Source organism: Ictidomys tridecemlineatus, chromosome 7 (genome assembly GCF_052094955.1).
Source record: "Ictidomys tridecemlineatus isolate mIctTri1 chromosome 7, mIctTri1.hap1, whole genome shotgun sequence".
Classification (NCBI taxonomy): domain Eukaryota; kingdom Metazoa; phylum Chordata; class Mammalia; order Rodentia; family Sciuridae; genus Ictidomys; species Ictidomys tridecemlineatus.
This window is the reverse complement of record NC_135483.1, coordinates 9,116,527-9,132,094: the sequence shown is the minus strand read 5'-3', so window position 1 is coordinate 9,132,094 and position 15,568 is coordinate 9,116,527. Positions and strand designations below refer to the sequence as shown.

General features: G+C 44.7%; 1 protein-coding gene across 8 annotated transcripts in view; it reads right to left on the bottom strand.

The window, feature by feature from the left end:
• Window positions 1-15,568, bottom strand: part of Tmem71 (transmembrane protein 71) — a 37,866-nt gene that overhangs the window by 10,315 nt on the left and 11,983 nt on the right. For all 8 annotated transcript variants that reach the window (XM_040293629.2, XM_040293639.2, XM_021722339.3 and 5 more), the window contains 3 exons: window positions 9,404-9,583; window positions 4,762-4,941; window positions 547-622 (listed from right to left, as the gene is read on the bottom strand). In XM_040293629.2, coding sequence (XP_040149563.2) covers window positions 547-622; window positions 4,762-4,941; window positions 9,404-9,583 — 436 coding nt within the window. The remainder of the gene's footprint in view (window positions 1-546; window positions 623-4,761; window positions 4,942-9,403; window positions 9,584-15,568) is intronic.

Genomic DNA, 15,568 nt, shown 5'->3' with positions numbered 1-15,568 from the left:
TTCCACATGTATTATCTTGTCTTATCCTCAGGGTTATACAAAATTACATATAAGAGGAAACGAGGGGTAAGACCTATTTGAATGTGTTCAGTTGATGATGGCACAAGTGTTCCCATCAAAACACTGCCAGTCCCGATGCATTGTTATTCTTTGGAGAATCTCTTACTGATTATTCTTTTTTAGATCAACATAATTTAGGACAAAAAAATTACAATTGGAAAAAAAGGAGTGTCCTGCTGGGGACTTCAAGTGCTCTTGAATTCTGGGAAGGGACACTTGGACTATCTGTAGCAGGAGTCGCTGAGACTTTACACAAAGGATAGACATGGTAGAATCCAGTTTTAAGTGAGACACATTGGCTTTTGTGTGCTTTGCTAGAGGATGAGAGGAGGGAGGGAAGAGATAAAAAAGACACCATGATAGATACACGAGCAGATCTTAACCACAGAGCTGCCTAAAAATGCTCTGAGGAATAAGGCAAGGAAATCATCAGTTACACTCCATTAATTATGAAATACTGCTGCATGAAAATAAAATCCGAATTACCTTGCACATAGAGAAATGATGAAGCATGCTATAAGCAGCACCGCCTGAAAGGAGACACCCGGAAACACACTGGTTTCTAATAGGAAGAACACAAATTAGTGGATCAGAAATCATGGCTGATTAAATAATCTTAGAACAATAAAAAAAATAATACCAAACCTTCTACACACACACACACACACACACACACACACACACACACACATCAAACGCATGTCATCTTAAGCAATGCTAGGGTTTGGATATGAGCTGTCCCCGTTAAAGCTCTGTGTAAAAGCAGGAATGTTCAGAGGTGGGGCATGGATGGAGGAGGTGGGTCCCTGAGGGCCTGTCCCTGGTGCATGCACCCACTCTTGCTCTCTGTGCTTTCTGGCCACCATAAATGGGACAGCATTCCTCTACCACGCCCTCCTCTCATGATGTTCTGCCTCATTTGGGACCCAGAACAATGGAATCTGTGGACCCTGGCCTGAACCCTGGAAACCATGAACCAAAATAAACTTACTCTCCTTTCAGTTGTTCTTGTTGGGTATTTTGGTTCCAGTGGTGAGAAGCTGACTAACACAAGCAATTTGTCATAAGTAACGATATAAAATCACCTAAATAAATACAGGGCCATTCATTAGACAATTAAGCAAATTATTAGTTTTGTTTATCACTATAAAAGACTATGTTACACAGTTCAGGGTTGCCTGTTGCTTTAATGTCAGGCAAAGGCTTTGTGGAATCTATGCTAATGTCAGGATGATGATGACAATGATGGTACAAACAATCATAATGCCTAAAATCAGTAGAGGGCCTTTTAATTCACAAATAGCTGTCACACATCAGTTCATTTAGTCAGCACAACAACTAGGTGAGGTGGGTAACATTATCTTAGCTCGGCAAACAAGAAGACCAAACTGAGAGAAATGACAAATGATCCAAGGTCACACAGCGATGAGACGCCAGAGCCAAGACGTAGAAACCACATCTAGACAGAACATAATGTTTTGTCTGAAGTGGGGCAGGGAAAGACAATTGCAACTTTGCATACTGGCAGTCTCTAAAGACCAGAACAGAGAACATACATTATGAAAGAGTTTGTCCTTGCAAAACTCTCCACAATCCGCAGAATATCTCAGTGCTGTTGAGCCACAGTGGAAATGGCTGCAGATCCTCCAGAATTTTTAAGCACGAGAGTTCAGTCAATCATGAACCTCAGTGGTACCCTAATTACCTAAAGAGAACTGGAGCTGGCTTAAAGATTACTACAGAAAACTTGAAGGAATCTATAAACAGACCTCAACTTATTTTTTTTGCCAAATTCTTCCAAAGCTCAGTTTTACAACAGTTGTTTGAAACTTGGAATGACTTTATGAATGTATTTATTTTTGCTATTTATGCTATGAATGAGGATTGAATCAGCTACAAAAATTCCTTAGCCCATCATGTGGGTGGAATACTGAAAACTGGCAATTGAAAACGTAGCAGTAGCAAATTATTTGCTGAAAATATATGGTATTGATGTATACTGTGAATTAAATAAGTTATAGTGGGTTCAATTGAACACTCCACCATCTTTCTAAAGTGGGTTTCTATTCTTTGCCTCCCCCGACTTCATGTGGAATTTGGAAAACATTTCCTGAGAGAAACAAATCCAACTTGACAACCTGCAAATCTCTCTAGACTTAGACACTGAAGGATGAATGGGTGTAAATATGAATTCCACAAAGAGAGGGGTTGTGTCACTTTGGGCCAGTTTTCAGGCCCCTTCCTTTAGCAGCCATTTGCTTTGTACCTATTTTGGTGAAGCCTGCCTCCAGCCTCCACAGGGCCCTGAACTTCCCTCCCCTGATTCCGTCACCTTCCTTCCCGTCTCCCTTACCCTTCTCTTCACACTGAATTAAAGTTTCTGTTCTACACTCTGTTTCTCCCACAAGGCTCCATGCTGCACTTCCTAATTGAGGCGACAGCACCCGCGGTTTACTTGAGGAATCCCTCTCCCGCTCTCTCCTGGTGCCCGGTTTAGGTGGGCTGGTGGACTTCTTTGATTTCCCTCCCAGCATTTAAACCCTTCCAAGGTTTTGGAGCTTCACAAATTTATCTACAAAATGACCAGTTTCTCCATGTAAGTGCAACCTTTCAAATACCAATAAAACTTAATTCTTGGCCTCCCGTCATAACTCCACTGAACTGGAAATTAGAAAAGTCAAGGTACAAATCAACCAGGAAAACGATGGCAAGATGGCCTTTAGAAAGCCACACCCACAGGAGAGAAGAGACAACAAGAGACGGAGATGGACAGACTCCTCAACCCTATGCCTGGGAATTTTCATTAACGTAAACCCATAGATTCCATGACTGAGCAGTCCACTTTGAGTCGAGACTTCAGAATCAAAAGCTTTGACTGACAGAGATGAGGCTGTACACACCTGTACCCCCAGCACCTGGAATATCACCTGGCAGAGAAGATACGCTCAGAACCTACATTTGAAGGACTGCAGAAAGATGGAGACCTTGTCTCCTCCAGGCTCCAGAGCTCAACGAGGAGGAGGGAAATGCGTGTTTGACTAGAGGTGTGCATACTGGGTGCTAGGGAAGTCCAGGGCCACCTCCAGTGGCCAGAGGGGCAAAGAAGTCTCCACGGGGGGGATCCCCTTTAATGGACCATGAGGAAGAGCAGGTGGCACTGACAATTCAGACAGCAGAGAGCAGCCAATTTCCTTGCAAAACTTTGCCAACAGTACCAAGGTTGACTTGGCCTCGCTGAGTCAGTACTCTTCTCTGTAGTATGGAGAGGGAACACTTTCAAATGGTCCACCACAGTCACAGAGCACAAGGAATTTGTGGAGGACTGTGACCTAGTGCCCATCCTGAAGGAGTGCCCAGTCCAAAGATGGGGGTGCTTCCCATGCAGAGGTAAGCAGGCGACAGTAGTGCAGGGAGTGGGCATGAGACAGAGGATCCCTGGGAGTCTGAGGAGCCCAGAGAAGGGAGCTTGCTGGAGGAGGTGGCTACTGAGCCTTGTGAGGCACTGATAACTTGGCCACTGTCTGGACAGTAAAGTCACCTTCTCTGTCAACCCAACACCTGGAAAGGGAGCTCACAAAAGCCCTCAACATTTATCTAATGGCTGCACCTGGGTGCAGGGAACCTTGGCCTTTGTAGGGGAAGGGATGATCCATGAGGTTCATATTCATGATTTTGTAAAGGCAAATCAGAAGACATGTTTCCATTTCATCTCACCTTCGCATACTCGTAACTTCACATTCATTGAGCATTTAGTAGACATGGCCCAAATTGCTTTACATGAACTATTTTAGTCTTTCTGAGATAAGAACTGGGATGATCTATACCTGCGCATGAAACCATTGCATTTTAGAGTTGGTAAGCGCTCAGTTTTCTTCCTTGGTGGTTCACAGAGTTACTACAGCTAACACATGAGGAACAGGGCTTTGCCTCTCGGTCAACTGGCAACAGGGCCAGCCCAAGAGCAGAGCCTGATTCCAGCGAACTAGAGAAGAGGGCTTGATTGCTTGCTGGACTTATTCCACACTCACTTTGACAGGAAATGCCAATAGCTTTGGATATTTTTCCTTTTCTTACTAGAGGCATCCTATAAAAGGATATTCTTTTCCTGCTGGGCACCATGGCACATGCTTCTAATCCCAGAGACTCGGGCGACTGATACAGGTGGATCACAATTTCAAAGTCAGGCTCAGAGACTTAGTGAGGGCCTAAGCAACTTAATGAGACCCTGTCTCAAAATAAAAAATAAAAATAAAGGGCTCGAGTAGTGGCTCAGTGGCTAAGCACCCCTGGGTTCAATCCCCGGTACAAAAAAAAAATTTCTTTTGCTCATTTTCTTGTTTTTCTTCTGGTGTGTATCAAATACACTGCTTTGTATAAAGAATAAAACAGCAAGGACCTGTGTTCCTTCTCCTTTGCTCTGTTAGAGCCTAACATTATATCATACATCTTCAGAGTTTTTGAAAAAAATAAAGCAATGTACATTCAGTGCTTCTGATGACTCTAAGATAATACCAAAAGCCATGAGCTCCCTTATGAACACATCTCAAGGAACCTGGCCAAGGTCTGGGTCCACCTCCCTTTGAACAAGTAAAAACCAGTACCTAAGAGCATGTCAGTCATCCTCTGCCATGTCAGGCCCTGAAAGGAAGAATCCTTTGGAAATGGCAATACATAAATAAATCAATCAATAAAAACACTCACGTGAAGGATCCACAATGTTTTCTTGCAAACCTCCAGGGGCATTCCACAGGGACTGAAGGGTGTCCTGGGAGCTTCCACTGGGAGGCTGAGATGGGATTTGGCTGGAAGTGGAGGCTGTCACAGATGCTGCCTTTGGCTTCTCCAGGTTGTCAATCAGAGAAGAACATTCAAAATCCCCTTCTGAAAAGGAGATGGGTTCAGAGTGTGTGTGCATGTGTGTGTTCAGTGACTGCTTTATGCATGCTTCATACCAATAGGAACCCGGATGCACTGCCAGAGTAGAACGGCTTTCTAATTGGTCCTCCTCTTGAAGCTGCAAAGAAGTAGCTCAGTGCACATACAAGCAAGGACAGAGGCCTAAAGGTTTGGCAAAGGAAGCAGATTGCAATGGGGAGCCAGCCGAAGATGAAGCTGGAGCCAGACTGAGGACTGATCACCAAAGGCACTAAGCTCCCAGCTGAGCATCAGGGACTCCTGCTGCAAGCAGTGGGATGATCCCAAGTAAGGGCAGCACTGTACACACTCTACACTAGACACATAAAACTGTGGCATTTTTATGTAGGTAAAATAAGGTGAGGTTTTGATACATGATGAAATGGAGGTGGCCTGGAAGAAAGCATGAAAGGCTATCCAAAGACCCATGTGGAGAGGAGACAGGAAATCCCACCCATCATGAGGGGCAGTGAATGGCTAGACTTGAAGAAGCCTGACGACCACATAGGACACACATATGTGTAGCATTAAATTCATAGTGGGCCTAACTCTTCCTCTAACTCACTCACTGGCTCATTTGGCATTAATCCAATGTTACTATAGATCAGAAACTGACTGAGCTGCTGGGAAACAATGGAGTATCAGACAGATGTCATCTCTGTCCTCATGTGGCTTGTGTGCTGGTGGGAGGAAGGTGGGACTAAGGACAACCTCCCAATATAAAACACGTTGATGTCCCTGGTAAAATGCTGTGTAGCATGTGTTTTTTCATCTGTGTAAGCGGTTATGTAATTCAAACATACTTTCAAGGACATGTGGCCTATTCTCTTCCACAATAGTCCACACATAAATAAATATGTTTTATCAGCCCTTTAGTAAGCCTAACATTACCTCAAAAAGAGTCCATCAAATTCATCTCAAAATCATGAAGCATAATGTTTCACACCTGCTAAGCCAACTCCTAATGAAGATTGGTGTCTTCAACAGTAGAACATTAAGGAATGACATGTAATTGTTGGCTCTGAATTTGAGTCTGGGGTTACAAGGTCCCAAATGGCCCAAGTCAGAGCTTCAGGCAGGAAGACTGTGGTGGGCATGTCCTTCCACCTCACAGAAGGTTCAGCACCACCCCTGACCCACTGCAAGTCTCTGAGATTCATCTGGCATGAATGCACCCAGGAATTCCCTGTTCTGTCTTTGGGGGTCTGTGTGATTCCCACCCAGGGATAAACTTTATTTCTGTGACCTTGAGGAAAAATTTGAGCCATGGAGAGCTCATTGACCTGGAGCAAAAACCTCTCACAAAGAGCAGGCAGAAGCCCTGCCTCGGACACAGGTGTTTCCTGAGCTGGTGTCGAAGATGGCGCACATCCAACTGATGTTTTTTAAACTCTATGGCTGAGCTCAAAAGAATGATGCATTGCCAGAGGCCACGGCAAGGACTCCCAGAGCTCTGAAGTGTGATGGCCAAATGGCCCTGGAGGGTGGGGGTTTCTAGAAGCCAAAGGGCTATGGTTTCAATGACACCATAGGAGCAGAGAAAAGGCCTTGGTGTACAGAGAGACATAAAATTAGAACTGAATTCTTATAAGAACTTGAGTCTATTTCCCCAATGAAAGGGCAGGCTAAAGAAAAAAAGTCACTAAAAGTTCAGGGAGAGAGCTTGATGGCTCATCTCCTTTGGTCTAGGCAGCTATCTCCCAAAGATTTTATGAGGAAGTGGTTTTCAAGTCCAAATTTATACTGAGAAGTTACTATTTCAAATCAGTCTTGACTGGTACTTGTCCTGTGATGTACACCAGGAATCAATGTAAAATCTCCTTTTAGAATGCTCTCAGCCCCAGATGCACAGATTCTCTCAAAGAAAGCCCAAGGGAGAGGAACTCACAACCCCAAACCACAGGATTCTCCAGGAGGTACTCTCCAGGGGAAAGGCAAACATGAACCACAATGCAGAAAAGGAGAACCCTAGGGCAGGAGCAATGGGGGAACAAAGGAGATCATGCTTGATTTCCAGTTTAGAACAGTGGGTGTGGTCTGAGAACATTGTGCTCATTTATTTTACCCTGGGGAAATGCTAAAGTAAACCCATAAACATTTTTTTTCTAACTATACTATCTGCTTATTTTTTTTTCTTACCTAAAAAAGAGAATTATTTCTGTGGCCCGTATGTGTCTTGGTTTGATGACTATAGAATTACTCACATCAACGTGTACATCTTTATCACCCCATATGCTATAGGGCACCGGGGTGAATGAGATCCCTCTCATTCAGAGAGTCAGTGCCCCAAAGAGGCTAGAAATCCCAGGTGGTGTTTGTGCACATGAGAGTCACTGGTGGGAAGTGGCAAGGAGGGAAGTGGTCATTAGATAGGAGACATGTGCAAATTGATGTCATTGTTAAGAAGAAGCAAAGTGACATTTGGTGGGAATGGCAAGGACCTGGCTTCAGAAGACTGGAACCCGAGTCTTCATGCAAGTAACACAGGGCATGGTACCTAGGTTTTCTGACCCTGAGTTTCCTCATCTATAAAGTAGAACATTCTATGAAAAAGAAAGGAAGGGAGGGAGCAGAGCCTATTGGTGGACATATGGAAAGGTGTTTTTTTTTTTTTTTTAAATTGAGTGACTCTCAGGGAATTGCTCTACCATGCAGGAGCTCCTCAGCCTGTTCCCAGACATTTCTAGGCACACATCTCATCCCACATGGTTGCTTTGTTACCCCCCGCCCCCCGTCCCTCACTGTATGGCAAGGTGTCTTTTTATTTTTACTTCTTAGTTTATTTTAGTTATATGCAACACCAGGACACACCCTGACATAACCACAAGAGCATGGAACACACCCCACTCCAGTTCAGTCCCCAGCACTCCCCTCCTCTCCCCCAGAACTCCCCTCATCCCCCTTCAATCCATTTACACTTTACTTGCTTTTTATCTATTTATTGATTTTTACTTAGCATCCTGTGGAAGAAAGCACTTCAGGACATGGACAGGGCTCTGTCCTGTACCACCTGGCCCATGGCAGAGCTGACTGTGCAGAGCAAAAGGGTCTCCAGGAAAGACACAGCTGAGGAATGGTGGGAACAGCCACAGGTCCCAGGATGCATTTGGAGACAGGGACAACAGAAGAGCAGCCACGAAATCAAATCAAGAAGGTTATTCTTACCACACGGAAACTTCAAAAGGAGCCATTTGAGGCTGGCATGGGTTATCCAGGCAAGTCTAGGAAGCAGTGTCTGAATCGGTCTGGGGGAAGCCAGGGAGCCTGACCTGGGTGGTCCTAAAGTGGACACTTGACAGCAGGAAGACCAGAAGGGGGAATTGGAAGAAAGGGAAGATGCAGTGCGTTCCCAGAGAGCGAGACCAGGCACCAGACAGGAGCCCATGCCTGGGGAATCCTGGGAGATGGTGCTGGCTGGACCACTAAGAAAGATCAGATTTGAGGGGCCTCCGGTCACACTTGGGAGCTAAGATTATTCTGTGGGAGTCTGAAGTCATTAAAGTCATAGGAGCATGAGGAGCTCCATGCGTTGAGATGCTCACTCAATGGTGAGATCTGAGAGATTCCCAGTCCCTGAGAGCTGAGCAAGTGGGGACCTCCAAGAGATAGTTGGGGTCCTCATATAACAGGAGTCCTCTACCCTGTTATAGGAGGGGATTTCTCCTCCCAGACAATTTTTTCTTGCATCCCAGAACGTGTTTGATTGACATCATTTGGGACACAGGGGTTGCAATTGGCACCTAGTGAGCAGAGGCCAGGGATGCTGCTAACCTGCTCTGGTGGGCAGCAGGGCTGTTGGGCCAAGAATGATGTGGCCCATGGTATCAGTAACAGTGAGCTTGAAAGCCTGCCAAAGGGAGATGAGATGTAAATGTACAGGCACCTTGATCACTGGAGCTTTGGACACCTCTGGGAAGCACTGTCACGTGATACCTGCCTCTTTTTCCTGTTGTACTTACTCTTTTCCAAACACCTTGCTCTCTGCGTTGGTGGGATAAATCATTATCACAATTTTATAAATTGTCCTATAAACTCAGACCATAGAATGTGTAAATGGTGTGGTCTTTGTTTAGCATCTGTGTCCCTGACTAGACTAAATTTCCATAAGGAAAGGTTCACCTGAGCTGCTCCAGACACCAGCAATCAGTACCAGCTCATAGTTGGCCCTCAGTAAGGTTGGTTATGTTAGTCGACAGAGGTTGCCCTGGAGGTGAGAGCTTCTGATGCCTCTAATATGATACCAAAGGCAATGACCTCCCTTGTGAACACTCACAACTACCCTGGCCCAGGCTTCAGTCCAACTCCCCTCGCACAGGATAATGCCAGTACCTAGGAGCATGTCATTCACCTTCTGCCATGTGAGGCCCTGAAGGGAAGAATTCTTTGGGAATGGCAATACATAAATAAATAAATTAATAGAAACACTCACGTGAAGGATCCACAATGTTCTCTTGCAAACCTCCAGGGGCGTTCCACAGGGACTGAAGGGTGTCCTGGGAGCTTTCTCTGGGAGGCTGAGATGGGATTTGGCTGGAAGTGGAGGCTGTCACAGATGCTGCCTTTGGCTTCTCCAGGTTGTCAATCAGAGAAGAACATTCAAAATCCCCTTCTGAAAAAGCAGATGGGTTCAGCGTGTGTGTGTGCATGTGTGTGTTCAGTGACTGCTTTATGCATGCTTCATACCAATAGGAACCCGGATGCACTGCTGGAGTAGGGCAGAAGACTTCCAGATTAGGTGGCTTTCTAATTGGTCCCCCTCTTGAAGCTGCAAAGAAGTAGCTCAGTGCACACACAAGCAAGGACAGAGGCCTAGAGGTTTGGCAAAGGAAGCAGATTGCAATGGGGTTAGAACAAAGGGACCCAGGGGAGCCAGCCGAAGACGAAGCTGGATCCAGACGGAGGACTGATCACCAAAGGCACTAAGCTCCCAGCTGAGCATCAGGGACTCCTGCTGCAAGCAGTGGGATGATCCCAAGTAAGGGCTGCACTGTACACACTCTACACTAGACACATAAAACTGTGGCCTTTTTATGTAGGTAAAATAAGGTGAGGTTTTGATATATGATGAAATGGAGGTGGCCTGGAAGAAAGCATGAAAGGCTACCCAAAGACCCATGTGGAGAGGAGACAGGAAATCCCACCCATCATGAGGGGCAGTGAATGACTAGACTTGAAGAAGCCTGACGACCACATAGGCCACACATATGTGTAGCATTAAATTCATAGCGGGCCTAACTCTTCCTCTGGTGGGATAAATCATTATCACAATTTTACAAATTGTCCTATAAACTCAGACCATAGAATGTGTAAATGGTGTGGTCTTTGTTTAACATCCGTGTTCCTGACTAGACTAAATTTCCGTGAGTAAAAGTTTAGTTCAGCGGCTCCAGACACCAGCAATCAGTACCAGCTCCTAGTTGGCCCTCAGGAAGGTTGGTTATGTTAATCGACAGAGGTTGCCCTGGAGGTGAGAGCTGTAGCCTTACCCGAAACCTACCCTGAGGTTGTCACAGTAGGGCTACGGTGATCACAGAGACAGTGGATCCGTTTGACCCCTGAGCAGGCTGAGGCTGACCTGAGTACGGCAAGGAATGGCCTCCTTGCCCTGATTGGGGCCTGACTCCACCTGACGTGCTGCTCAACCTGGGTGTTAACGCAGTGACCTGGGGCATTCCTGCCACCCCACAGGTTTCCTGGCACCATTCTACCCAGCACTAGCCGCAGTGGCCGAGCATGGAAACAATCTAAGCATCCACTGTCAGAAGAATGGGTAAAGAAGAGGTGGAATGCCATTCAGCCCTGCATAGAGAAGGCAGTCTGCCATTTGCAGCAAGGTGTATGAACCTAGAAGACACTAAACTAAGTGAAATAAGCCGGTCACAGAGGGACAAATCCTGCATAAGCCCTCTCTATGAGGATCTGTGAAGCCAAACTCACTGAAGCAGAGAATTCAAGAATGGTTTCCAGGGGCTGAAGGTGGCTGAGGGTGGGGGAATGGAAGCTGCCCGAAAAGGGTTGTTTCAGTTATGTGAATGGATTTTTCTACAGAGCTGCCATGCAATGCAGCGCCTGGTTTGCTAAGAAGATACATCTCACGTCAAGTTCTTACCATCTGCACACACGCATACACACACACACACAAAGATATTTATGGGAGGGTATTAGTTTTAGAGAAAAGCCACAGACCATCTTGCCTGTCCTAGGGTGAGCCGAAGTAGAGCTAGAGGAAGGTCCCATTCAGCCTTCCCTGTGTGAATTCTCTGTTCTCTTTCAGGGTGACTCACAGACTGGGAACACATCCCAAATTGCAGTATTGGGGTCTGGGGAGCTGCAAAGCGCCATGGCTGAAGAATGAATTGCAACTAATGAGAAAAGGTGTCTTGACACAGCTGGGGAAGGGGTGAGCTGAGGACAAATGAAATAGAAAAAAAAAATCCTCTCTCGCCTGGAAAATGAAGCGACAGAAAATCAGGGGAAGTAGTGTTTGATTGCATCCATTGCACAGAGAGAAAACAGAAAAACAACTTAATTTTGAATTCTTCTGGAGTCTTCTAACTAGGCTACATTTCCAGAGAAAAGTAAATTGCTGATAAAAGTCACGAGGCCTTGGGTAAATCCAGAAAACGAGAAGTCTGGGGAAAATTTGATTACAGCCGATAGCGGAGATGAGAGATTTCAAAGTCCTGTGCACCAGGTTGACTAATTACTGATTTTGGAGTGGGGTGGTTTGGTATTTTATATTTAGAAGATATTTGGCAACCATGAGAATTTTAATAAGATACCTCATGCACGTGCAGGACTGCTGTGGCCCAACTGCTTTGAAATTGTTTGGACATATTTTGAACATCCAACTATGCGAAAACTAGATGTTAATTTCTGAGCATGTGAAATACTGCCTTTGGAAGGGAGATTTCCAGACTTTGGTCATCAGGCATCATTGCCCAGATCTTGGACAAATCCTAGAAGCTTCTTGCTTTTAGTCACTTAATATTGTCTTCAAATTGTCTCATTTTGAGCTTTTATTTTAAAGGTGACTTTATATCCATCACTTAAATGCCCTAAAGAGATAGCAAATGTGAAAATAAGTACAATGAAAACATAGAGTTATTTAATTTGTGCCAACTACTGGTAGAGGGAAAGCTCTGCGCCTGTTGTTTGATGAAAGAATTTTGTTAAAAGAGAAAACAGCAAGTGTTTGAGAATCCCAAAGCTACAGGAGCCTAGACTGAGCAGGTCTCCTGGGTTCTCTGAAGATTATCAGAAGAGGGGCCTCTGCTTCTCCCTGTGTAACTCAGTATCCATTTCTGCTGGATCCTACAGGCATTTCCCACCCCATCCCACACTTTGGGAAACTTTGCTTTAGATCTGAGATGAGATCTGAGCTCCAGAGAACTAGGCTAAACCCCAAGGATGGAAACTGGCAAAGACGAATGAACGGTCAGCATAAGCCCACCATCTTGGCCACATCCCCAGCCAGTGAGGGTAAGAGGCAACCTTCAAAGACAATGAGAGGGTACACAAGGTGCTGGGGGGATGCTGGACAAAGGGTACACAGTTTCCATCAGAGGGGATCAGATTAGGTCTGCAGGTCTATCACATAGCATGGTGACGATAGTTAATAATGATGTAATTTTATTTGTACTTAAAAATTTATGTAATTTTTTTTGTACTTAAAAATTGCTAGAGAGTAACTCTGACATGCTCTCACAACTGTCTGAGAGGATAGATATGTTAATTAGCTTGACGCCACCTTTTCACATATATGTATATACAAACATCACATCGTTTGCAGTAAATACATACAATTTTTGTCAGCTATTCACTAATAAAATTTTAAAATAATGATGACAATCTGAAATAGGCAAATCCATAGAGACAGAAAGTAGCTTAATGGCGGTCAGAGGCTGGCAGGGAAGGGGCATGATCCCTGGTGAGTGTGGGGTTTCTTTTTGGCTGAGGAAAATGTTCTGGAAGTAGAAGATGGTCATGGTTGCATAACCTATCTTGAGATGATACTAAAAAAATCAGTGAATTGTATACATTAAAATGGTAATTTTTATAGGAGGTGAGTTATATCTCAATTAAAAAGTATGGAAAGCCCTTCATTACCGAAGGTGCTTGTGCCAAGATTTAGTAGGTAACTTATTCACCAGAGGCTTCTTGTGGGCCACAGGACTCGGATTGATGGCTTCTCAGACGTCACTAGACATCTCTTTATATTCCGTGGCACACCGGTTCCTGGCCTGTGAGCCTCTCCCCCATGATGCACAGTGCCTAAGAGCACAGGCTCATGTGCTTAAGATGGAGTCCTGGCCACGCTCCTTCCTAACTCTGTGGCCTCATGAAAAGCATGGATCTGCCTCAGCCTCCTCCTCTGGAAAGTGGCAATAAGAACAGCAGCTCTCCTTGGGGTTCCCCAGGAAGTGGTGTCGCCCCAGATGTGGATCTGCTGGGATGGAGATGGTCCACAGCACCCATGACTCTGAGCTGTTCCTTTCTGCTCATTCACTTGGTTTCCTGGGGAGACCCCACTGTTCCAGAGACCTGTACTGCTTCTCAGGTTGACTTTCAAACCACTGTCTCAGATCCTTTCCTAACTCCTGAATTTTTCTCTCACCTTGACTTGGCATCTTTCCTAAGTGCATCAGGTTCAGCCCTTATGGAATAGAATTCATCGTCTCTCTTCCTGACCTGAGTCCTCTCTTTTCAGAGCTGTACACACTGAACTTCTAGAATGCCAGCCCCTGTGCTAACGTGGTACTTTTTATGGGTTGTTGCATTTCGTTCCCATGGCAATTGTATAGGCTATTATTTTTCCTCTCTGAAATATGAAGGAATGGAAGCTCCAAGAGGTTTTTTACACCTTTCCCAAGACCAAGACCACTTAAGTAGAAAGAGATGGTCCAAGGACTTGAACTCGGGTCCATCCAGCTCAAAACGCACCCTGCCTACTGTCGCCAGCCGGAGGCCACCAGTGAAGGCTTTATGCAGCCCTCCAAAGTAAAAACATCAGTTTTCTTTACCTTCTCCCACTTTACCACCACCACATATAATGTGTCATCAGCCTTTTAATTCTACTCTGAAAGATTTTTCTTAAATCTCTTCCCTGCTCTGATTCCAGAGCCACTTTCTCATTGTGCTGGTTAGGGTCAATTGTACCCGAGTCCCACTAGTTACCCCTCAACCTGTCTTCACGCCGTGATACTGAGAAGGTAACTGAAAATCTATATCTGATGAATGTCAACCTGCTTAAGATCCTTCGAAATTAGTTAGGTAAATTCCAGTCCTCAGAGTGCACAGAAGGTCCTTCTCCACCCAGTCTCTCTTTCCACGTTCATTCTCTGTGTTCCTGCCTTTCTTTTCTCCTCTTCCTACAGGTACCTACTTTTTGTTGTGAGGGGAAAAAAATGTATTTGGCTTAAATTAATCCTGTGTTCATATTATGGAATTGTTTCTTCATTTAATAAGCACTTGTTTTATTTTTAAAATGTATTAGATATTACACACAATCACATAAGTGGGTGTAAAATCTGGTGGAATCTTCATGTATTATGTCAATGACAATTTCCTGGTTTTGATAATATTCTATAGTTGTATAAATTGTTACCAGTGGGTGAAACTTGATGAATGGTACACAGGCACTCTCTGTACTTTTTTTTTTTTTTTTTTGCAATTTTGTATGCACTTATAATTAGTGTAAATTTAAAAATTTTAAAAAGATAATGTAACTTTTGCTTTATGTCCAGGAAGCAGTTTGAGAAAATTAGTAGACATACAATGACAGTACACTTAAATTATTTGCGACTGTATTATATGACAAAACTTGCTTGTTCTTTGAACCTGGGCTATGAGATACATGCTGGATTTGACCCTGAAAAGGAGGGTAAAACCCCTCTTGGCAAAGAACAAAGGCAGACCCTGATTGGATTCCAGCTCTGATGTTTATAAGTTAAGTGAACATGGGCAGGTTACTTAACCCTGAACCTCAGTTTCATCCTAATTATAATAAATATGATAATGTGACCTACTTCTTAAGGGACTGGGGGATATTTAAACAAGATAGTGTATGTAAACAAGGTTAATACGTTTAAGCAAGACAGACTGTAAAATGCTCAGCCTATAACAACCCCTTGATATCTCTCTTCCTCTCACGGCCCACATGGGGAAAATCTAAATGACTCTGCCTTTGAAATGTGTCCAGAATCCCAGTCCTTCTCCCCCTCCTCTGCAATCATCTTAGTTCCAGCTGCCATCTTCCCCACTGGAAATCACTCCAAACCCCGCCAGATTCCGTGTTCTGTCTCTCACATTTGACATCTAATCTGAACCGGGCAGCCAGAGTTTTCTTGTCAGAATGTAACTTGAATCATGCTATTTCTTGATCAAAATCCTCAGTGGCATCTCAGCTTGCTTGGAACAGAAGGCCCAGCCTTGGACATGGCCCCTTGGCTCTCCTTCCTTCCCCACTTACACTGAAACACACACACCTCCCTCCACTCCCCCATCCAGTCAGCAGCTTCCTGGCCCAGAGCTTCTGCACTCACTCTTGCCTCATCTGGATGCCTCCTCCCCAGATGCCTACCCAGAGGCTTTG